We start from the raw sequence: 24,297 nt of genomic DNA, 5'->3' as shown, positions 1-24,297 counted from the left end.
ATCAAACAACACAAATACTTCTTGATCGAGAGATAGAGAATGTACCGGCTACCACATCGAAGTCTCACCTCTTCTCGTCTCATCATATAAACTCCGGGTCAAGCACTTACTTGTGTTGGTCGACCAACAGTACCACGACTGGCAGTAGTGCCTCTACCGCTCTCTTCCTCTCAGAACGGTTGTGAACCTCTGGAGCAGGACTGAATAGATCCTTCTACAGTTGTAGGAGCTGGACCGAATCTAGCAGCACTAGTGCAATCTTTTGCAATATGACCCTTGCCTCCACAGTTAAAATAGGCTCCTGTTGCCCAATAGCATTCTCCCCCATGAATCTTGCCATAAATCTCACAGAGGTGGGGAGGTTGTGAACCCCTGCTCGATTGTTGACTGCACCTAGGGGTCTCTCTCCAGAATCGGCCTTCCAAACCTTCCACCTTGACCTCTGTTAGGTCCCCTAAATTTCTTTCTCTTCCCAGAAGTACCACTAAGACTTGGCTCTATTGACTTTTTCCCCTTGTTTTTCTCTAGTTTTTCAGCTTTTTCTAATTTTTCTTTTGCTGGGGTCACTTCTGATTCAATTCTTTCCAACTCAAGTGCCTGAGAGATGAGCTCTAAGAAATTACTATGTCTGAATCCCACAACTTGCATCCGTAGGCTGGGCTTCAAACTCATCTCAAATCTCTTGCACCTTTCCTTGCTGATAGAAAGGAGATTCCTAGCATAGTGGCTTAAGCAGGAGAGCTCCTCTCATATTCTCGCCATCGCTCATTGCCTTGTTTTAGACTAGAAATTCTTGTAGTTTCGATCCACGATGCATCCGAACGATTGCCTGAATTCTCTGATGAAGTCATCCCAGGTCAGTAGTGGTGGTTCAGCCAAGCTGTGAGGGATGATCTTCCACCAATCATACGCATCCCCTTGCAGTAGTGATACTGAGTATTCAAATTTCAGCTCATCAGGGCAGTGCAGCTTCTTGAACACTCGATCCATCCTCTCTAGCCACTGCTTTGCCTCTAAAGGGTCTACTATACCCTTAAATTCTGTAGCCCCATACTTCAACAAAATTTGTCATCTCGTCTGACCGAGCTTGAGGTTGCACCACAAAAGTCCGGGTGGAGCTTGAGTAGGCATACCCTAGCCATTTGTTGAAATATTGCACGCCAGAGTGTGATCAGGCAGAAATCGCAACATTTGTGGGGTCAAAAGCTCGACCGCTAACATTCTCAGTAGAGTGGGCTTCCTCTTGTGCCTCAGCTTCAACAGATTGCTCAACTGAGTGATCCCCTTCTTCCATTTCAATATGGAGTAGGATATCTCCTGAACAAATAACACAAGGAGATTCCTTCGTTCATATTTATTATGTAATGCATTGTATGTAACAAATAAGGACATTGAGCAGTTGTACTTAACAAGGAAAGACACAAATTCACAAGTTAAAACATACTTTAAAAATTTGCTCTGATACCACTAAAACATGTCACACCTTACCCCTCTATAAGACATAACATGATCGCGTAGAATACCTAATGAACTACCGAACTTCACCTACCGATAACTCATTAAGTACCCTACAAGGGATTTTAAAACAATTTTCTTACTTTCATAAGTGGTGAGCATTTTCTACTAGGTATTAAAACATTTAATTAGAGTTTGAAAACTAGTTAAAATTTTTGTTCCATTTTATTTTTCCGCAAATTTTATAGAAATTTCGATAGAGTGCCATCTGTATTTTGAGAAAACAGTTCTTCAAATAATTGTAAAAAGCACTTCTAATGATTTATCTCAACAACTTCATCAATTCCACAACCATCCCAACTAATTTCAACATCATTACTCTTCAACATCATCAAAATACTATAATTCAATTTTTGCAAATTAAAACAAAATACTTCCATTCATATTTCATTAAAGATAAAACAATTTATAGACATCATTATAAAAATTTACATTAAGAAAAAACAAAACTAAAATTTATTACAAGTTTTATACAACTCTATACAACTGCTCATGACCATTTTCTACATTTACATGCATCAAAATAATTTTTACAATTAGGGTATAAAATATACCCGATAGACTTAAGAGTAGGTAGCTCCTCAATCCTCAACAGCTCACTCTGTTGCTCCTCTAGTCTCTATATCTGCAACAGGAATAACAGCCATCGCTGAGTACTAGGACTCAGTGGTGCACAACATACTAAAATAACATTTATGCAGAATTTAAATCATACTTATTCAAAAATTAAATTGAATAAGAGAAATAAATACAAAACATGATTTAGATGCATTTAATCCAACAATTTTATTTCAAAAGTCTCAAAACAAATTTCATAAAAATACACAGTTATATCATGCCATTCAAAACAAATATCATCTCAGGAGCCAGAGGCTAAAGAGAAGTCACATCACAAGGCTAGCTAGCTCAAATATATGGGAACCCATTCTTTTTCTTCTTCTACTGGCACACACCTCAACACTTCAGCCAGAGAAGGAATCAAAATTCGAAACTGATTTCCCCCACTAGTCATGCTAGTGAGGTATTTAAATATATGGTCATGACACTGTGGTTTCAAAACTATCTTAACAATTTACTAAACATTTGATGCCATTTCAAATATATACAATTAAGCTTTCAACAATTTAAATTAAAAGCATAATAAATATTTCAAGACAATGATATCACAATTCAATATTTCAATTCATTCACAATTCTATGTTGTGCACAAACCTTATACGAGTCGCCTCTTGGCCTTGACTCGATCCCTCGGGTTCTTTCCAGGTATTCTTTTCCACTGAAACACATAGTTTCACAGTGTTTCAGTATCATAACTTATCATAAATCCAAAAATAATTTCAAATTTATTTTTACCTAGCTTTAATATGCTAAACTTGACGTTATTTAAAATTTGTGTTTCGGGGTTACTATTCACTATACTATTCAAGTCAATTTATTGACTTTCTAAGGCTTAATAGGTATGGGAATTCTAATTTCACCCACATACCACATTTTGGTTACCTATTTTGTTGGTTTTATTTGTTTACCCAAAACTTAATTCTTTTAGGCAAAATTTCACATTTTCAGTTTTAGTGTCTTATGTTGCACTGTTCCATTGGTTATTTTGCTGTTAGAGTTTGGCTAAGTTTTCTCAATAGAAATTGTTTCTTATTGTCTTAACTTTATTCTCCTTTATAAATCACTCTAATTGGAGTTTTGTAGCTCAAGTTATAGCCATTTGAATCATGGTTGCCGGATTAGACTTACCTAGATTTCTGGGCAAATTTCTGGGTTCTGGTAGTTTTAGGTCACCAAATTTGGGTGGCTAAATGACTTGGTTAAGGGCATAATTTGGGTTTTTCTTCTTCATCAAAGTTTTAGTTGTATATCTCGGCTTTCCACTGGTAAAATTTCAGGTCATTTAGACCTTCCTAGCACATGTGATGTCCAAATGAGCAAACACTGTTCATTTGGTCATTTTTGTACAGGCTAGATTGCCTAATTTGAATTTGGTCAATTTGTTCACTAGGTTTTTGTCACTATTTCGGCATGATTCCTAAATGAAAAATGTGTCACTTTGTGTCTAGTTTCATTCCCAATTGACCTCACACCAATCGGGCTTGTAAATTTTCAATTTTGATCCCTGAAAGGGACCTAGGTCATGCTGCCTGCATACTGCCCACATCCAATCCGAATCTCCACTCACTTCCAACACTTCCAACATACCCCAATTGGTCACAAATGACTATTTCTCACCCCAAACAAGGTCAAACATACTATTTGACCACTTTTCCAAATTTTTGTCTTCCAAACCCTAGGTGCCAAAACCCTAACTACACTAATTGTTACATTGAACTAATTCAAAGCATACTAACATTACTTCATCACTCAATTAAGCTTCCTAACATAATTAATTAAATCAAAACACAAATATTTCCATCACAAACCCTAGCAGGCCGAAATTGACTCTTGTCCCCCAAGGATGTTTTAATTTCATTTTAAGCATATTTATAAGTTCTTTATGTTATAAATACTTTAATTAAACTAAAAATTTGAAGTGAACTTACTAACCTTGAATGCAGAATTTTCTTCTTCCTTTCCTTCAAGTTTTCTTTTCTTTTTTTTCCCTTGCACCTTCCTTTCTAGTTGTCCAAACAAGTTTTATCTATGATAGGTTACTTTTCTATGATGGAATTTTGTTATTTTCAAGCTCACAAAAGAGCTCTAATGGAGGTTTATGGGTGAGGGAGAGAGTGAGAGAGAGAGAGAGAGAGGGACGGCAAATGAAGAAGACTCTCCTTTTTTTTTTCTTTTCTGTTCTTTTTCTTTATGTATTTATCCTTATGGAAGACCACTAATTCTCCAAATTTTATTTTTTTTAATTAGTGTTTGTTGCATCATGCATGATGTCATGCATGATGTTATCACTTTTCACTTTTCCTTTTTCTTTTTTTTTTATTTATTTTTCTATTAGTTCTTTAATTTAATTCCTATTCCGAAATTTTCTTTTCTCCGATTTTATTTGACAATTAGATCATGAGACAGCTCTCGGGGTCAATTGACCAAATTGCCTCTCGCCGGTTCGATCCGATTTGCAAATAATTCAATATTTTTTTCGGATCCCTGACCTAATTATTTGACCAGCTTAACAATTCTTTTTTGTGATTTTCTCTTTTCCAATAAGTTCGCAATAGTCCTAAGGACCGCAGCGTCATATTTTACAGTTCGAAATTTGAGTTTAAATCGACTTTGCAGTCCTTCCCGAGAAGGTCACCCATCGCTGTGACTCTTGGCTCATTTAATCTCTTATGTTCTGTTTTTCTTATTTATACTTAACTAATTGACAATTACTAATTATTTATGTTTAGGGCTTATCTAGTTGTCTTAGATGTGGTTTTAATCCCCTTAATTGTCCAGACCGACACCAGTCATCGAAACAGTGAAATATACCAGGCTATGCAATAGGGGTGTTACACTAATAATGTTTGTTAGCATAATTATAGCAATTAGCATGATTATAGAAGATTTGTGTAGCATAATTATAGCAATTAGCATGATTATAGGAGATTTGTGTAGCATAATTATAGCAATTATTATTCATGTCTAAATTAGCTCATATTCTCATGTATAAATAGATGTAATATCTCTGTAAATAAGACACAGACAAATACACAATCATTTCCTTCATTACTTGTATTCTTTCTTATAACATAGTATCAGAACCGTAAAGCTTTTATTTCTAGTTTCTGGGGTCACTCTTCTCTCTCTACAACCTGTTCTGGTTCATTCTTTCATTCTTGTTATTATACCATTTTTTTTTCTCCTCATCTTGTTATCAATGGAGAAATATGATATTTCAAAACTTATTGTAACAGTTCTGACTGGTTCCAACTATAATCTTTGGGTTCAAGGAATGAAAAGTTTTTTGATAGGTCGCAAGCTTTGGCGTATTGTTACCGGAGATATCACTACACCGACAAGAGAGAATGATGAAACTGATGCAAAATTTGCTGACCGTCTTGAGGATTGAGATAGTAAAAATCATCAGATCATCACCTGGTTTCGCAATACCTTTGTCTCGTCCATCCACATCTAATTTGCTAATTATGACGCTGCAAAAGAAATCGATTTTTAGCTAATCGATATCGCATCATCGGACTTGCCCACAATTATCGCTTGTGGACTACTCTTCATAATTTGAAACAAGAGGCAGTCAACTGCGGAATGATTTTCTTGCCCAGGTCCAACACGTTTGGAATCAAATATCTTAGGCCAAAATCAGTGAAGATCATCTTCATCTCAATCAAGTTCTAACGGCTCTTTGATCAGAATATGAGGCGGTTCGAGCGTCCCTGCTACATCGAAATCCACTCCCATCATTGATACTGCTATTCAAGAGATTATTTATAAATAGCTTCGACACCATATTTTGGTCGATCCGAAATCAATAAACTTTGAAACCGATCCTCAAAGATCGAATCTCCTTTGCCAGCCAATCACATTTCCGATCTCTACTCAAAAAGAATCGAATCAATACTAAGTCCCCATATCATTTAAAGCCTCACCGATCTCTCAAACCAATTGTCAAGTCTCCTGACCAGTCAATTACATTTCCGATCTCTTGTCTAGCGAAACCAAACCAACGTCAGGTCTTCATGCCACCAGTCTTATTGCCGATCTCCCTTTTAAAAGTTTGGGGATAATCGTCTGATAAAGTTAAGGTTCTAATCCGGTTTAAGGATGATTCCGATCTTAAGTGTTCAAATCAAGTTTCCAATTTTAATCAAGTCCCATTTGGCGTTTGCCGATCTCTTGCTTACAATGTTTTCCGACCTCTTACACTTAGATTAATAATCACTTTTAGCTGTTGTTCTAATATGTTCAGACAATCAAGTGCTTATGTAACTTAGATACTTTTCGATCTCATCCAAGCATTGAACAAAAAAAGGAATTTCATTTCATTTCAAATATATACAAGTCATTTGGCTGGAGGTGATCCTCCAGCCTGTTCTACATTTTGTTCACCCCCTCTATCACCTTCGGCCTCCTCCTCGCTATCCTCTTCATCCTGGGGAGCCAGATCCACCATCCAGGAGAAGTCCTCCTCGGGATACCACTTCCTGAGCTCGGCCAAGAGATCCCCATGAGCGTTCACATAAGCACCGGTCTCCCTGGTCACTACCTCTTCTTCTTTTGCTTTGAGCTCCTCAGTGAAGCGAGCGACTTCAGCAGCTCGGAGCGCCTGAACCTCTTCAAGAACATGAGCCTGCTCGGCCAGCTTATCCTCATAGAATTTCATCCGCCCCTCAATTTCAGATATGTAGTTTTGAGCGGACGAAAGTTGAGATCGGAGGGAAGTAGCTTCCTAACCCACCTTCTCGACCTTTTGCCTCAAGCGGTGAGCCTTCTCCTGAACAATGTGTTGGTTCACCAAACTCTCCACGCTCAGGCTCATAGTTTGGGTCAGGATATCATCGAGCTTGTTCGGGGTTAGCCTATCCTGATCCTCCAAGGCGCATGGAGGACCCAAGACCTTAGCAAAGCCTGATTCTCTCGAACTGCGGTTCTTCTCCAATGAGTGGATCAGGATTTGAGCGTCGCGGAAAGGGTCCTCACAGTGGTTGGGAAGGACCCCTTGCGCTTGAAGCAACCGGAGGAGGTGGTGGCGGCTCTTCTTGACGAGGAGGGGACCGGACCACTTCTGTGTCAGGGATTGGCTGTCTCGAGGGTTGAGACGAGCCTCCTTGAATTTCCCCGGGATCATGCTTGGGCGCCCAAGGGCCTCGGCCGCTTCATCTCCCGCACTTTCTGGGAGACCTCTCTTTTTCGCTTCTGGCTCTCCTTGGATGACTCGCCGCTCGCCATACCTGCATAAAGAAAAGGTCAGTGTGATCGTTAAGGCCCAAAGATCAGAGATATAGAAAGTACTGAGGCCGAGGTTAGAGAGCTGAAGCCCGCGTTCTTCGCCAGTAATCAACTCCATTGTCCAATGATGCAGTTCAGCCGTCACTGCATCTAAACAAGAGAACTTCTGTTGGGCTGCCTGATCTTTCAATTCCATCACCATTAGACCTTCTTCCCTATTCAGGGTGATCTAAACAAGAGAACTTCTGTCGGGCCCCTGATCTTTCAATTCCATCACCATTAGACCTTCTTCCCTATTCAGGGTGATGTGCTTCAGAATTAACGGACCTTGATGCAGCCAGCTGTGTGGGAAACCCTCAAAGTCGTTCAGAATTTTGCTCCTCAGAATAAAAAAATGATTCTTCCAATTCTTCAAGGAGGAGGGCAGATCGGTAAAAAGCCCACATTGTGGCTTCGCCTGGAAGAACCAATACTCATCGTCCTTTCGACGAGTTATCCTATACAGTTCGGCGAACACCTTAGCTGTAGGACTGAGTCCTTTGGCTCGGCAAAGGCCTCTAAAGGCTACTAGGATCCGCCATGAATTCGGGTGAACTTGGGCTATGCACACTTGGTGAAATTTTAAAACTTTCTTGAAGAAGTCGTCAAGAGGGAATCGTAGCCTGGCTTTTAATTGCTCTTCGTATACCATGATCATGTCATTCTCTTCGAAGAAGTGATCGGCTCGAAGATCGCCGTGACACTTAATGAGTTCGTATGTGTCGCAAGGGGTTTTGCGGTCGCCTGGACGAACACTCACTGAAGTGGAAAAGAGTGAGGAGTCGCCACTTTAATTTTGAGGGAAATTAAAGAAAACCATTTGCGAAAGTAAATTAAAATGAAACCACTTCAAAAACAGAGATTATAGGTTTGGGGTCCGTAAACGGGTGGGGAAGGTGTTAGGCACCCCACCTCGTCCCTCAATGAGGGTAAGCAGATTTAACTTCAAGCTCTTTATAAACTAGAATTGATAGTTAGGAGGTTCGAACGGAGATGTTAATCCTCTTGGTCAAAGGGAATATTTGATTTTTCACCAATTCGGGTTACCCAGATACATAAATAAATGAGTCGACCCTTAGTGAGTTACTGTTGCGTATCAGTTTAGTTTAAGGGGTCATTTTGCATATTTGTTAGAATTTGATTTGAGAATCGAATAAGAACTCTCCTCCGATCTCTTTTAAATTAAAATTTTGATTGGAGATCGGATAAGAACTCTCCTCCGATCTCTTTTAGGTTAAAATTAGAGTTTTTTTTAGATTGAGAATCGGATAAGAACTCTCTTCTGATCTCTTTTAAATATTCATTAAAATTATGGATTGAGGATCGGATAAGGACTTATCCTCCGATCTCTTTTAAATATTTGTTAAAATTTTGGTTGAGAAACGGATAAAAGAGAGATCGGCAATAAGACTAGTGGCACGAAGGCCTAATGTTGGTTCAATCTCATTTGACAAGAAAGATCGAAAATATAATTGACTGATCAGGGGACTTGACAATTGGTTTGAGAGATTGGTGAGGCTTTAAATGATATGGGGACTTAGTATTGATTCGATTCCTTCTGAGGAGAGATCGGAAATGTGGTTAGTTGGCAAAGGGAGACTATGTGTTGGGGATCGGCTTCAAAGTTTATTGATTTCAGGGATCGGCCAAAATATGGTGTCGACAGTATGAATCGGGCTGAATGTTATACTCTTGGCTGAACGACTGCAGGTCGGTTTCTTAAAGAATTGATGGCAGCTCGTCCATAGGGAGGTTTTCTCTCCCTGAAGAATGTGTTTGCCTCAAGGGTGCTGCTTGACTGCGGGCTGGAATAGAGGTCCTAAGAGGTTCAGATCGCCCGCTTGTTCCGACTACTTCTACCTCATCTGACGACCACGAGATCTAAACGGAAGGGGGGCTTGCCGCTCTCTGACCCTCGGCGCCGCTCATTTTCAAAGAAAAGAGAAAATTTAAACTGAAAGAAAGATCAAAATCCTTACCGGAGTGTGATCGGTGTCGGAAGAACTTGAAAAAAATGAGAGGATTTTGGAATCGCTCACGAAAGGTAGAAAATGACATAAGGGGACGACTGGCGGACTCATCCCCTATTTATACTAGTATGAGCATTTAATGCTCACGGTGTCCCAAGCGGCGCATCGGTTCGCGGGATTCGCCAGCTTTTTCTGACACGTCTCACGAATATTCCAGAAATTCCATAATAAGGAGAGAACGGCTAGTTAGAGATCGGTGAATTAAGGCTGATGTTTAGAAGTACGGATCGGTTAAGGGCTGTTCAGTTAGGAACCGGATCGGATAAACACATCAGAGATCGAAAAATAATAAATGCAATAATAATAAAATGATAATTGTCAATATAAAATTTTATTTCTGAAAAGTCGGATTACATCATTTGGGCGATCTCTAGAGATCGGATTACATTAAAAGTCGGATTACATCATTTGGGCGATCTTTAGAGATCGGATTACATTAAAGGTCTGATTACATCATAGGGGTGATCTTTAGAGATCGGTGGAACATCCTATCTAATAAAGGCCTATGTCAAAGCCTAGTCTCGTGGCTGAATCAAAAGATTTGTCCGGCCATAGACAACGGATAGACGTACAGCTCAGATGGGGTGATTATGACTCTCATGAAGATAGAGAGTCATCTCCACTGTCATCGACCAGAATCAAGCTGTAGTCGGGACGCCCAATGTGGTGAGGAGCCAAATGAACTTCAAGGGGTAGTCACCGATGTTAAGAGGAATATTAGTAGTCTTCTCGCCCGAAATTAGTTCGCCGATTATATCGGTCGAACTATTCGAGATCGACACGATCGAGGTCCTCGATCCAGGTCAGCAAATTAGTCCGGTTCTCTCACTATCATCAAATGAGGTTATCATAATTCTCCGATCACCGGGATCATAAATTTTCAGTCGAGGAATAAAGAGGACAATCGAAAAAAGATCAAAAACAACTATCATGGCCGGTATTATTGCCGGAGCGGTTAGAACAGGAAATGTGAGAAGGAAAGAGGAGAAAATCAAATGCAGAGGGGTTTCCCGTTGAAGGTATATATATAGGGAAAGTCTGAGCATTTATTGCGAGCAAAAAACGAAGCGGATGCCTTGGAAATCGAATGAATAAATGCTTTGACTGAATCGGACCGGATAAAGGAGAAGACCGAAGTAGGAGAGGTCGAAAGAGGGGAGCCCGGCATGAGAGATCGGAAAAGGATCGTGTTAGAAAGATCGGAAGGGAGGGGAGGTCAGAAAACAAAGAGAATAAGACAACTTCCGCTGACTGTCGTCATAATCAGAGCCGAGGTAGTTAAAGCGTTGCAGATGAAATCTCCACCGCACGCCTCAGAATTGCCCACATTACTGACAGGTGCCACAGTATGTTATGACAGTGCTGTACATCCTAATCTCCACCGTTGATCTTACTTATAAGGACAAGTCTAGAGCCCTTGGATCAAAGAACAATACGACAAGACCGGCGCTCTTTATTCTCAACCTTCGGATCGCCCTTGACAAGAAAATTCTGAGCCGTCAGATTAGAAAGGAGAAAGGACAAATATGTAGAAAAGGGTCTCGGTCGTTCGTTTTGATTCTCTTTAATTCCCAACCATTAGATCGTGTCCTTTAAAATCCAAACCTTCCATTTCCTTCAAAGGGAATCCTGACCCTTCATTAGGAACATCCGTTCCCTATAAATACCTGCATGAAAACAGTTGAAGGGAGGACGAAGAAAAAGGGTGGTGATTATAGTGGAAAGGCTCTGAAAATTAATTCGCTTTGCTACTATGCTATTTTTAAGCTAGAAAGACTTTAGAAACCAGTTTTCTAAAGTATTTTCTTTGAAGAAGTGTTGGACACTGGAACTTCTGATTTTCAGTTTGTTCATTGCCCTGTGATACCCTTTCTTAAGTTTCAGTTCTGTTTTCACCACCTTTATATCCACTTTTATTTTCTGAAGCTCAATCTCATTTATTATCATTCTGGTTTGATTACATGCTAACTAGGCATTCGTCATTTCAAGGCAAGCATCAGTCTCCAGACTATTAGCCCGAAACTCTGCAACATTCTTGACTCCACAGTTAGTTCAATAGGTTCAACTTCCTGTAGGTGAGTGTCTGAACCGTTGCCTTATCCAGTGTTCGCTTTTATCTTCTTTTTACGCTAGTAATTTTCATTAAAGTTTATTTTATGTTAGAAGGTCCCACGTGGGTGGTTATTCTCGAGTTTATCTTTGATGTCAGTTCATGTTATTTATTTGTTCTTGGCCTTTTATTATCTCCTAATGTAGGTGTTCTGTTTACGGGTAACGTATAGGTAGTTTGATAAAATATTGGTAGCAGTATCTTACATAAGAGTTTTTTTTTTAAATAAATGATCATATAATAAATCAGAGAGTTATGAAGTCGCACCACTAGACTAGCTCGAGAATATGACTGCAAAGGTGGGGAGGCCTGAGTAAAATTGAGTTTGAATAGCAAATGAAATAGAACAAATGTTGCCTGCTGAAAGGTATTGGTAAGGCGGTCACATAGGAGGTCGGTAAAATTCAGTCTGGTATCCTCTATCTAGTCACGAGGTACCAATGAGTTAAAAGAGGCCTTATTCATGTCGCCGGCATCTTTGCATGCCAGAACCCTTAGTCTTAGGCTCTTATGATGTGTAGATGTAATCAGATTTCATGTCACACCCTACCCCTCTGTAAGGCATAACATGATCCCGTAGTATACCTAATGAATTACTAACTTTGTCTATTGATAACTCATTAAATACACTACAAGGGATTTTAAAACTTTTCTTACTTCTTTTTATAATGGTGAGCACTATTTACAGGTGTTAAAATTTTTTTTTAAACTTAAGTGAAAGAGATAACACATTTTAATTATTAGTAATTTCAAAAATTTTGGTGGAGTACCATCTGTATTTTGAACAAAACAGTTCTTCAGAAAACCTGTAAAAAGCACTTCAAATAGATTTCCCAATCTCGACTCCAACAGTTAAACTACACAATATTTTTCTCAAGTCAAATCCACAATAATTTTTCAAAGACTAAGATAAAAGAAATATAATACAAATTTTACAAGTCAAAATAACTCATACTTTACTTTACAACTTCAATGTACAATTTTAATTTACAATCGCCAAAACCAAGAACACTATATACATACAAAGGAACATACATTACAAGATAAAATGCAAAATATGGTATACTCAATATACCCGATGATCTCTCATTGAATGTACTAGCAACCTAGTCTGCCGCCACTGTCAATCTGTCTACTTGCGGCAAAGAATGGAAAGCTATCGCTAAGACAATGTCTCTGGTGCACAACATTAACCAAATACAACTTTAAATCACAATTCATAAATCATATAAATGATGGATACATAAAACCATAGTTAAATTCGAGACAATGAATGTCATAAGGAATTTAATACAATATCACAATAAATCTCAGTAATCAAAACGTAGTTAAATTCAAAAGACAGTGAATGTCAATAAGAATTTAAACTCCATTTCACAAATTATCAAATCGCATAATAACACAATTTAGTCAAATAATTTACGAACACAATGTTGCCAATTCATACACAACTTAAGCCATGACACAAAATTTCCAATCAATGCCGCGTTGTACACCACGGCAAATCAATCACAACCCCACTAATCGAAATCAATGAGGAAGGGAGCTAGCTATATAATGAGTACTCATCCGATCACCTCAACTGGTAAACCAGAGAGGGAGAAAAATAAACGATCATGACTCTGTAAATGGAGAAGGAAAATAAATGATCACAACCCCATAAATGGAGAAGGAATGATATGATACTGTCATGCTAAGTGTGAACACAAAATCAATTCCAAACATTTTATTCAAATGATTCGTGAGAATCCAATAAATTTCTAAAGTCATAAATTCATTCACAAAATGGCAACACAATTCATAATTAACTTCAAATTTTCACAAATCACACTAAATCAATTTTTCCACAGTTTCAAACCATTTACAGTGCTTTTCAAGCAATAAGTATCCATTCAAACACATTTCCATAATTGAAAACAATAATATACAAAAAGTCATAATTTATTTCAATTGAAAAATTCAAAAGAAATAACTGTTGTGCACAAACCTCTGATAACTGTCTCCTGGTCTTGACTCAGTGTTTCCTTCCCTTTCCCTGAGTCTTTGCTAACTGAGAAACACAATTTGAAGTGTTTTAGTACTTAATTAAACTGTCTCTAACGAAAATGCTTGATAAGTAATTCACTGAATGTTATTATTTGCTTAATCAACCTAATATATCGACTCTCGATGCGTTTTAGGTAAATTAGGTTTTAGTGTTACTAATATGTCACATTCGATAGTCTTTTAGGGTTGGTACATGTTACCAATTTCAGTTCCGTGTATACTGCATTTTCTTGCAATTTGCTAGATTCCGGGATACTAGTTTGACCTAGCCGGACGACCTAGTTCCCTCGGTTTTTGGGTTTTGGTCAAAACTACAAACTTGTAGATGTATGTCTTATTGCACGCGGGAAAAAATTTCAGGTCATTCTGAGTTATGTAGACCAAGTTATGGTCATTTTACTATTGGTGGTCAAATTGCACCAAAATTAGTCATTTTAGGTCACTTTAGGTCATTTTAGGTTTGGCCAGTTTTTGGACCCGAATTTGTGCAAACTGTTTGACTTACTTATGGTCATTTCTGGGCTTTGGTGTCTTCATAAGACTTGTATATATGGGTCTTAACTATTCATGGTTAAAATTTCAGGTCAATTGGACTAGTTTTGAGTGAGTTATGGCCTAAACACTAACTGCTGCCCAAATGGTAAATTTTCAAACCTCAATTGCACTAATCCGGATTTGGTCACTTTTCAAGTTACCTTACAAGCAGAATTTTGGTAAGCTTCCTTCATGAAAGTTGGCACATTTTGTGCCTAGTTTCACCTCCAATTGGTCTCATACTAATTAGAGTCACACAATTCCATTTAGAGCCTAAAATACACACTGTTTTTACTAACACACTTTGCATTGCAAATTTTTGCAATTCTAATAGACATTATGCACTTTATACTTAGGTCAATTGTCCAATATCAATATACTACAACCAATATCCAGCCACAATATATGTGATCAAATATCCAGCAATTAAATCAATGTCCAAATACAAATTCAACTCAAGTAATTCTCCATCACACTCAATTGATCAAATCCATGTCTAACAACAATTTAATTGCTCAAACTTAATCCAACTAACCAAGATCAATAGCATACATCTCATTGTTCTTAAATCAACATTGAAAATACATGAATTTAAGGCCTTCCTAAGCACATCAAGGCTGCCCAATTTACACATATACTTCAATCTCCCATATTGACTTCCTAACCTCAATTTCAATGCACAATTCACACATACACATGGTAATTAAGCTCTTTTACATTTAAGCTCTTTAATCCCCACTAATTCTTATCAATTAACATCAATTACAAGTGAGAATAATCTGCTCACCTTTCCTTTCCATGGCTGCCAAAAGTTACACCCAATAATTATTCAAGTAATTCTTTCAATTTTTCAACCAAAATACTACCCACAAACTCAACACAAGTTTTAATTAGGCAAGAGAAGAAAATGGACACTTACCTCTTGTTGGAGCTTGCTAAAACCTCACCAATCGTGCTTCTTTTTGCTGCCATAACATTTCCCAAGCTGTGTAGACTAAATCTAATGAAGGAAATCATGTGGAAAATGGCTTGAAAATGGATGCATGGAGCTTGGTTTAGGGACATCAATGGAGGTTTCTATGGGAGAGTAATACGGCTAATGAAAAAAATGAAGAAGAAGATTCAGTTTGTGCAGTCCAAAGGTGGCTTTATATGGCCACTAAATGTCCCACGTGGTGCTCCATTAAGTTAATTAAAAATTGGTTTAATTTAAGATTTCTTTTAATTGCACTTTTGCCCTCAACTTTCCTTAAATTACATTTTATCTTCAATTTCATTTTTCATTAAATTTTCAAAATGTAATACCACTTATTTTTCATGGACATTTAGGTCAAAAGTCCACTATAGGTGTCAAATGATCAAAATGCCCCTTTTTGGTTTGCATTTCAAATTTTTCGGTAACACCGATTTTTGTTGTTTTCTCGATTTTCCGTTTTTCTTTGTACTAATTAATTAATTTTTCTTTGATATTTCTAATGGTATTTATACTTCAATAGGGGTCTATTTAAGTCCTAAAAATATTTTTCAGGGTTCCCCGCGGTCCAAGGCTAGTCAACGGTCCACGCCGTGACTTCCCGGTGCGGTCACCCATCGCTAGGGTTCTCGGCTCGCTTAACTTGGTTACATTTCTTTGCTACTATTTTTCCTTTATTTTTATTGTATTTTCTTTTCTTGTATTTCATTATTTTATGTCTCCTTACTCATATCGAAGTGTAGTTCTAGGCATTCTAGCTATCCGGACAACATTGGTCACCAGAACAGTTGAACGCACTATCGAACTTAGGGGTGTTACATTTCAAGAGGTCGGAAAAGTCCTTATCCAACTCTCATTCAAGTAAAAGAGATCAGAGGAGAGTTCTTATCCGATTCTCAATCCAAAAAAACTTTAATAAATATTTAAAAGAGATCGGAGGAGAGTTCTTATCTGATTCTCAGTCAAAAATTTTAATAAATATTTAAAAGAGATCGGAGGAGAGTTCTTATCAAAATTTTAATAAATATTTAAAAGAGATCGAAGGAGAGTTCTTATCCGATTCTCAACCAAAAATTTTAATAAATATTTAAAAGAGATCGGAGGAGAGTTCTTATCCGATTCTCAATCCAAAAAACTTTAATAAATATTTAAAAGAGATCGGAGGAGAGTTCTTATCCGATTCTTAACCAAAATTTTAATAAATATTTAAAAGAGATCGAAGGAGAGTTCTTATCCGATTCTCAATCAAAAATTCTAATAAATATTTAAAAGAGATCAGAGGAGAGTCCTTATCCGATTCTCAATCAAAATTCTCATAAATATCTAAAAAGATCGGAGGAGAGTTCTTATTCGATCTCCAACCGAAATTTTAATCTAAAAAGAGATCGGAGGAGAGTTTTTATCCGATTCTCAAATCGAATTTTAACAAATATGCAAAATAACCCCCTAAATAAAACTGACGCGCAACACCAACTCACTAAGGGTCGTCTCATTTATTTATGTATCTGGGTAACCCGAATTAGTGAAAAATCAAGTATTCCCTTTTATCAAAAGGATTAACATCTTCGTTCGAACCCCCTAACTATCAATTTTAATTTATAAAGAGCTTAAAGTTAAATATGCTCACCCTCATTGAGGGACGAGGTGGGGTGCCTAACACCTTCCCCACTCGTTTACAGACCCCGAACCTAGAATCTCTGTTTTCGAAGTGGTTTTACGTTAGTTTGCTTTCATAAATGATTTCCTTTAATTTCCCTCAAAATTAAAGTGGCGACTCCTCATTCCTTCCCACTTCGGTGAGGGTTCGTCCAGGCGACCGCAAAACACCTTGCGACAGCTTGGCGACTCCACTGGGGATTATCATTTTTCCTTCAACCCCGGCCCAGAGGTCCAAAGCAGATTTAATTTTATGCTCCTATAAACTAGAATTATAGTTAGATAGGTTCAATTTACAAAATTCGAAAACCTTAATCTATTGATGTTTGTTATTTCCGCTAATCACTTTGTTTATTTTTGTTTTATATCCTACAGCATTTTTCGTCAAAAAAAAAAACAAAAAAAAGGAAAAGAAAAAAATTCCCCCATATTGGGAAGAGGTAAAGGTGTCCTTTCACACACGGAACACTCACACGATGTCCTCACACACTCCAGCCCTATACCCGGGCTTTCTTACCCTTTTAAGAAGTAGGAGGGAGTCATGTAGCGGTACCCATGGATTTTACCCCGTTATTATCCGTGAAGGCTTCTGCTCAAATTGAAACTCGTTCTATTCACTGTGATACCCGTGGAATTCTCCCATCAGTATCATGGTGATAGAATGGGGCTCTACTGTTTACAGTAGGGGCAATTTGGGAACCTGTGGCTTTTAGAAAATTAGACCTTGAGCTAAACTATCACGATAGCTAGAAGCCGTAGCAAGCTACCTTATAAGATAGAACTATCCAATTAGGCAGCACCCATTCGGTACTAGGACTCTCCCTATTTTAGGACAAAAGGGGCATACTTACTCTTACCCTATTCTGTTTGTTTTATTTTGTTCTTATTTTTTAGGGTAATCTTGAATCATACTGTTAGGAAAACCTACACACTTTCCTACTTTGATAAATGTGTAGGTGTTGCTCTGCCAACAGTATAATTCAAAATTACCTAAATTTACCCTGCTAATAAGTTTTTCCTGCAGGCATCACCAAATTAAGGTCTGTAAAAGGATAAGCATCATTTTTAACATGGCATCCTCGAGTCAGTCGGCAGAAGAAGTTCTTAGACCAGAACAGAATGCTAAACCGTGGCCCGAACCACCTCATAGTTCAGTGCCCCCACGAAGCAATGTCATCAGAGGATATACTGGCTTATTACCTCCATTGGACCTGAGCAAAGTTGAGGTCAGAATGAACAGTCTCGAGGGTCTGGCTAATGGTTGGAAGTCATTTCCCGATCAGGTCAAAGCACGATTTGAGAAGAAATATGGGAGGATTGCAACCTTGATACGAGTCAAAGTCCAAGTCCCGGCATTAAAGGCCATGCTGTCAGTTTGGAATCCTAAGTATGGGGTGTTCTCTTTCAACGATATCGATACTGCTCCCACTATGGAAGAATATCAGGCATTGCTAGAAATTCCTTATGAGGCGCAGAATTGGATTTACCTACACCTGGAGCATAGACAGACCTGGAAGCAATTCGCACATATTTTAGGGATCCCTCCGGAAGAAGCAAAGACAAGGGAAACACTCATGGTTGGTATTAGACTTACCTCAAGAAGTGGTTGAATCATTACATCCAGGAGGAACAATGGGAGCAGGCTTCCTTGGCACTTGCTTTGGGGATATACGGCCTGATCTTGTTCCCTGGACCTTCGGGAATCATAACCTGCGGCGTTGCGGAAATATTCTGGGCAGTAGAAAAACAGAAAGTCAACCTGGTACTTGCAATTCTTGCAGAGACTTTGTTAACCCTTACCTATTGCAAACGACAAGGCAAAGGATCCGTTAAGTGCTGTTCTCAATTATTATACCTCTGGATCATCAGTCACATGTGTCCTATAGAGACAAAGGGATTGACTTGGTACCTTGACCAGCCTCTCATCGAGAAGATGACCAGATTAGTAATCAGCCCAAAGGATGAGCCGCAGTGGCAAGAACGAATTTTGAGCTTCAATAGCCATGACTATTGTTGAAGGAAATTGTGGACGTCGGGTCAATCCATTTTGGTCAGCACGGGGGGTAATCAATCAGTATCCCTAATCGGAGTGACTGGATACACAAGTTACACTCCGGCATTAGTAATGAGACAGTTCGGCTCAACACAGTTCAGAATCAACATTGAAAAATACCACCGAGGTCATTTCTACCATGAGCTCAATGATGAGGAAGGACTGAAAATAGCTCGCAGATCCTGGGAAAATATCACTATGATGGAAAGGTCACCTAAAGGTCCGAGTGCCACTGGCGATTATCTTAAATGGAGGGCTGGCAGGGATCAAGAACACTTAACTGCAGATCCAACCAAATTCGAAGGCAGCAACCCTCGTCAAAACGTCCTTTCAGAAGAAGCTGGTGATCATTTGGCTGATTCTCTACAAAAGGTGAATACCGAAAACTCGCAATTACAAGAGCAAATAAAACAGTTAGAGGACCAACAGCAGATCCTCAAAAGAAAAGTGAGAAGGCTCAGGGAAGAGGCAAAGACCGAAAAGATAGGGTTTGAAGAGCAAGAAATACGATGGGAAAGGGAAAAGAGCTCTCTCCAGGCTACAGTGAAGGAAGCAGAAGTACAGAATAGCAAGTTTCAGGAGAAAATGAAATATCAGGAAATACTCATGGAAGAGTATAAACAAGAAAGCAAAAAGAAGAAGCTTGAACTGAAGGAGCAGGCACAGCTTATCAACAATTTTCTGAAAGAATGTGCTAAAGAAAGAAAGGAAAAAGAAATACAAGCCGCTCTCTATCAAGAGCTAAAAGAGAATGTTAACCAGCTGGAGAAAATGATAGCACAAGGGAAACAAGAACTCTTGCCTGAATCCGAATATGCCCTGAAAATATTCGACCTCGCCAAACAAGAAGAAAGGCTCTATGAATATCTAAGGAAGTGTCATTACATTATAAAGAACCTTCTTGAGCCTAGGCCAATGTAAAGTATGCCATGTATGAATTATTCGATTAATGGAACAACTTTGGCCCATTGTTTAGCAAAATTGTGAATGAATAGTATGACTCCCGTAGGAACCCCCTCGCTAGGGTTATGCGAAAAATTGGATGCGCCATATGGACAAGTACCATAAATGCGCATTCAATCCAGTCATTCACCGTCGGACTATGGAACGATGCCATGATAAAACTGATGCAATTATTCTTCTGTAGATTTCACTCTTGGCTCTCAGATGCCACCGTATCCTTTGTCCACACCAGGACCCTTTTAATTTTTAATTTAAAATTCATTAAAAAATTTCCTTTTTTTACTTCCTGCAGAAAATCAACATTGCTTCAAACAAAGCAAGCCTGACCAGACACGCAGTTCAACCCAGACGAGTGTACTTAACAAGATCACGAATAATAAGGCTAATGTAAGACCAGGAACAAGTCCGAACCTACAAGGACAGGTTTTGAATTAAAAGACCAAGTCTCGGAGCTCATGAGACTAATGAGGAAATGTCCCATAATAAGCTCGCTTGAGCCTAACTTACCGCTACCTCCTCCACCTCCTAAAATGATTGATTCTCATCATGCTTCAACCTCTTTCACCTTCCAGCCATCGATCCCGGATCCGATAATCACCGTCAATCCGGCCCCACTGAACAATGACCCACCTTTCCCCTATTATCCGGCTATCTCGAAAGTCGAACCATACCCTTCAGTCTTGATCCCTCCAATTCATTCCACCCCTCATTTCCCAACTGGGGGAGTATCTCTTACAGTGGGAGGAGAAAATAAGACGAGAGAAAATGAGAAGCTATCCGCTCTAGAAGAGAGACTAAGAGTAATAGAGGGACTGAACATGTATGGTTCAGTTGATGTGGCGTCGCTGAGATTGGTGCCTGATTTGGTGGTGCCGCCTAAGTTCAAGGTCCCGGACTTCGACAAATACACTGAGAATTCAGACCTTCGCATTCACTTGGCCACTTATATTGCCAAAATGTCTGCCCTGACAGAGGACGATCGACTCCTAGTTCACTTCTTTCATGAGAGTCTCTTCGGAGCCGGCCTGAGATGGTGTATTCAGTTGGACAGGAGCAAATTGCGCTCCTAGAAAGATTTGGCAGCTGCTTTCCTGAAGCAATACAAGTTCAACTGCGACGTGGCCCCCACAAGGAGAGATCTCCAAAACTTGGTGCAGAGGGACAGGGAAAGCTTCAAAGAATATGCCCAGAGATGGAGAGAGAAAGCGGCAGAAGTATATCCTCCGGTTACTGATAACGAGCTTTGCTCCCTGTTCATTGAGACATTGAAGGCTCCATACTTCAATTTGATGATTGGAAACACTTCCAATAGTTTCTCGGACATCATCCAAGCTGGTGAGAGAATAGAAGCCAACTTAAGAATGGGACGACTGCAGGAGTTGACTGAGAACCCTGCCAAGAAAAATGCCAGCTTTGGCAAAAAGAAGGAGGGTGATGTGCATTCCATCACCCGGCAGAACAATCACTCCCCACTTCCTCAGAATAACTACCGGCCATATCCTCCCCCTCATGGCCAAACCATTGCAAACATTCCACCCCCTTTCCCAAATTATCCTCACCCACGCCCACAGTATCCACCACCGATAAACTACCAACCCAGACCACCTCCTCCACCTACTCAACCCAGACCACCTCAAAATAACCCGAGACCACTAAGAAATCCTGATCCATCTCTCCCCCTGCCACTTAGCGAAATATACTGATACCTCGTCGGTATAAACCAAATAGTGCTGATTCCCCTTGACCCAATTCAGTCGCCGTACCCCAGGTGGTATGATGCCACTGCTCGGTGTGAGTATCATGGAGGGGCACAGGGACACTCGACCGACAATTGCGGGGCACTCAGAGGGAGAGTGCACGCCCTAATCAGGAATGGGTGGTTAAAGATTGAAGGGAATGGTTCCCTCCCCAATGTTACCTCAAACCCATTGCCCAATCATGGTACGGGCAACGGTGTGAACATAATAGAGTCAGAAGGAGAAGGGTCAACCCCGGAGGTAGATGAACTGATTCCTCACTTTGAGGAAATTTTTAGAATGGCAGTGAAGGAAGGTTACCTCTACCCTCAAGCACCAGAACCTGAGGATAAGGCAGAATGCCCCTAACATGGAAGGGCAGCTAACCACGAGCTACAAAATTGTGAAGAATTTAAGCAAGAGGTTCAGAAGTTACTGTCCCTCAAAGTCTTAAGATGCCAAACGAGGTCGAAGATGGAGGAGGGAGTAAACACAGCCCGATTCGGCCAAAATGCCTCTAACTCTAAACACAGAATCACCTTCTCAGCCCCAGCATCGTCACACCAGTAACAATTATCCGAACCCCGCCTCAGCTCCCCGTCACGAACACCCATGCCATACCTTGGAATTATAATTTCCAAGTCTTCACCCAAGGAGCATCAAGCAGTACACCAGCTCCTAGCCTTGCCTCACCTTCAATACCTCCTAAACCGTGCTTCGCTCCTCACGAGTACTTCAAGATGATTTACGCTAGACCTTCTAGCGGTGCTACTCCCCAATCTAACCCTCAGCCAGTCACTACCACAAAGTTCTCCCCACATGAGCAGGAAGTTGAGTTTATAACCCAAAGTGGGAGGTGTTATGGGAATGAGGAAAAGGAAAAGAAGAGAGGGAAAGTAAAAATGGGAGAGCCACGGGAAAATACGGAAGAAGAGGCTAAAAAAGCGGAGAAGGAAGAACCTGCCGGTCCAAAAGAAGAGGAGGAACTATTGCTTCAAATAATGAAGCAAAGTGAGTACGACGTGGTGGATGTCACACCTTACCCCTCTGTAAGGCATAACATGATCCCGTAGAATACTTAATGAACTATCGAACTTCACCTACCGATAACTCATTAAGTACCTTACAAGGGATTTTAAAACAATTTTCTTACATTTTGGAAGTGGTGAGCATTTTGATAAGAATTTAAAATCATTTATTCAAGTTTAAATACTAATAAAAATTTTTGTCCATTTTAATTTTGCATAAATTTTATAAAAATTTTGTGAGTTCCCTCTGTATTTTGAGAAACCAGTTCTTCAAAGACCTGTAAAAAGCACTTTCAAAAATATTTCATAACTCCCAACCTTCAATGACTCAATCATCTCAAAATATTTAATATTTCCATTCACAAAGCATAAAGCAGAAAATTCATATGAACAGATATTAAATTTACAGAAGAGAATCCAAAATAATATTGTTACAATTTATTTACAACTGCTCAACTTACATTGATACAAATAACATTTCTATATTTACATCAAGATTATCTACAAGGGTATAAAATAATACCCGTACAAAATGATCAGAGTAGTCCTCGATTTAACAGCAGCTCACTCTGCTGCTTTCTCCTTGCTCTTATCTGCGACAGCAAAATAAGCTATCGCTGAGTATAAAAATACTCAGTGGTGCACAATAAAAAAAAAATTAAAATGCAATAAATAAATCATTCATTGCCAAACACAATTTAAATGTTTCTCAATCACATTTCATAAATATTAAAGTTCATAATAACATCATTTTGTCAAATAATCTATTAAACACAGTTTAGTCAAATAATTTCATAAACACAGTGTTGCCAAAGTCATACACAACTTAAGCAATGACACAAAATTTCCGATCAATGCCGTGTTGTACACCACGACAAAGCAATCTCAACCCCATTAATCGAAATCAATGAGGGAGGTGGCTAGCTAGCTAATGAGTACTCATCCGATCTACAATCTCAACTGGCAAGCCAGAGAGGGAGGAAAATAAACGATCTCAACCCCATAAATGGACGAGGAATAATAAGTAACTGTCATGCTAAGTGTGAATCAAGAATCCATTTCAAACATTTCATTCAAATATTGCATACAAAAATCAAATCAATTTCCAAAGTTACAATTTGATCACAAGGTGGCAACACAAAAGTTCATAAATTCATAATGCGTACTAAATCAATTTTTCAAGGATAAAATGCTTAAATAGGGTTTATTGTGCACAAACCTCAAGCGAGTCGTCCCTTAGCCTCGACTCGGTTCCTCGAGTTCCTTCCTGATATTTTTTTCAACTAAAACACACAATTTTACAATGTTTCAGTATTAGAACTTAACATAAATCCAAAATAAATTTAGCTTCACAATTACCTAGCTTTAATGTGCTAAATTCGACGTTCTTTAAATTTTGTGTTTCGGGTTACTATTCACTGCACTATTCAAGTCAAATAGTTGACTTTCTAAGGCTTAATAGGTATGGGAATTCCAACTTCACCTACATACCACATTTTGGTCACTAAACTTGTTGGTTTTGGTCATTTTCTCAAATCTTAGGTCATTTTGGCAAAATTGCCAATTTTCGGTTTTGGTGCTCCGAAGTTGCACTGTTCCATTGGTCAACCTACTGTTGGAATTTGGTAAAACTTCCTTCATAGAAAATGTTCCTTATTGTCTTAAGTGTATTCTCATTTTTGGATCACCCCAATCGGAGTTTTGTAGCTCAAGTTATAGCCAAAATACGATTCTTGCTCATCTGCAACTATGGTTACGCAGGTTTTTATC

The 24,297-nt window shown here is 39.0% G+C and overlaps 1 protein-coding gene across 1 annotated transcript in view; it reads right to left on the bottom strand.

Moving 5' to 3' along the window:
• Window positions 1-6,868: 6,868 nt before the first annotated feature.
• LOC131176687 (calcium-transporting ATPase 12, plasma membrane-type-like) overlaps window positions 6,869-24,297 on the bottom strand; it is a gene marked incomplete at its 3' end in the record, with an annotated part of 60,115 nt that continues 42,686 nt past the window's right edge. Inside the window, exons 2-3 of the mRNA XM_058141763.1 lie at window positions 7,127-7,361; window positions 6,869-6,904 (exon numbers count right to left, since the gene is read on the bottom strand). Of these exons, the coding sequence (XP_057997746.1) occupies window positions 6,869-6,904; window positions 7,127-7,361 (271 nt within the window). The remainder of the gene's footprint in view (window positions 6,905-7,126; window positions 7,362-24,297) is intronic.

The sequence above is a fragment of the Hevea brasiliensis genome, unplaced genomic scaffold (assembly GCF_030052815.1).
Source record: "Hevea brasiliensis isolate MT/VB/25A 57/8 unplaced genomic scaffold, ASM3005281v1 Scaf220, whole genome shotgun sequence".
Lineage (NCBI taxonomy): Eukaryota > Viridiplantae > Streptophyta > Magnoliopsida > Malpighiales > Euphorbiaceae > Hevea > Hevea brasiliensis.
Note: the sequence above shows the minus strand (reverse complement) of the source record. Positions and strands in the feature narration are given on the sequence as shown.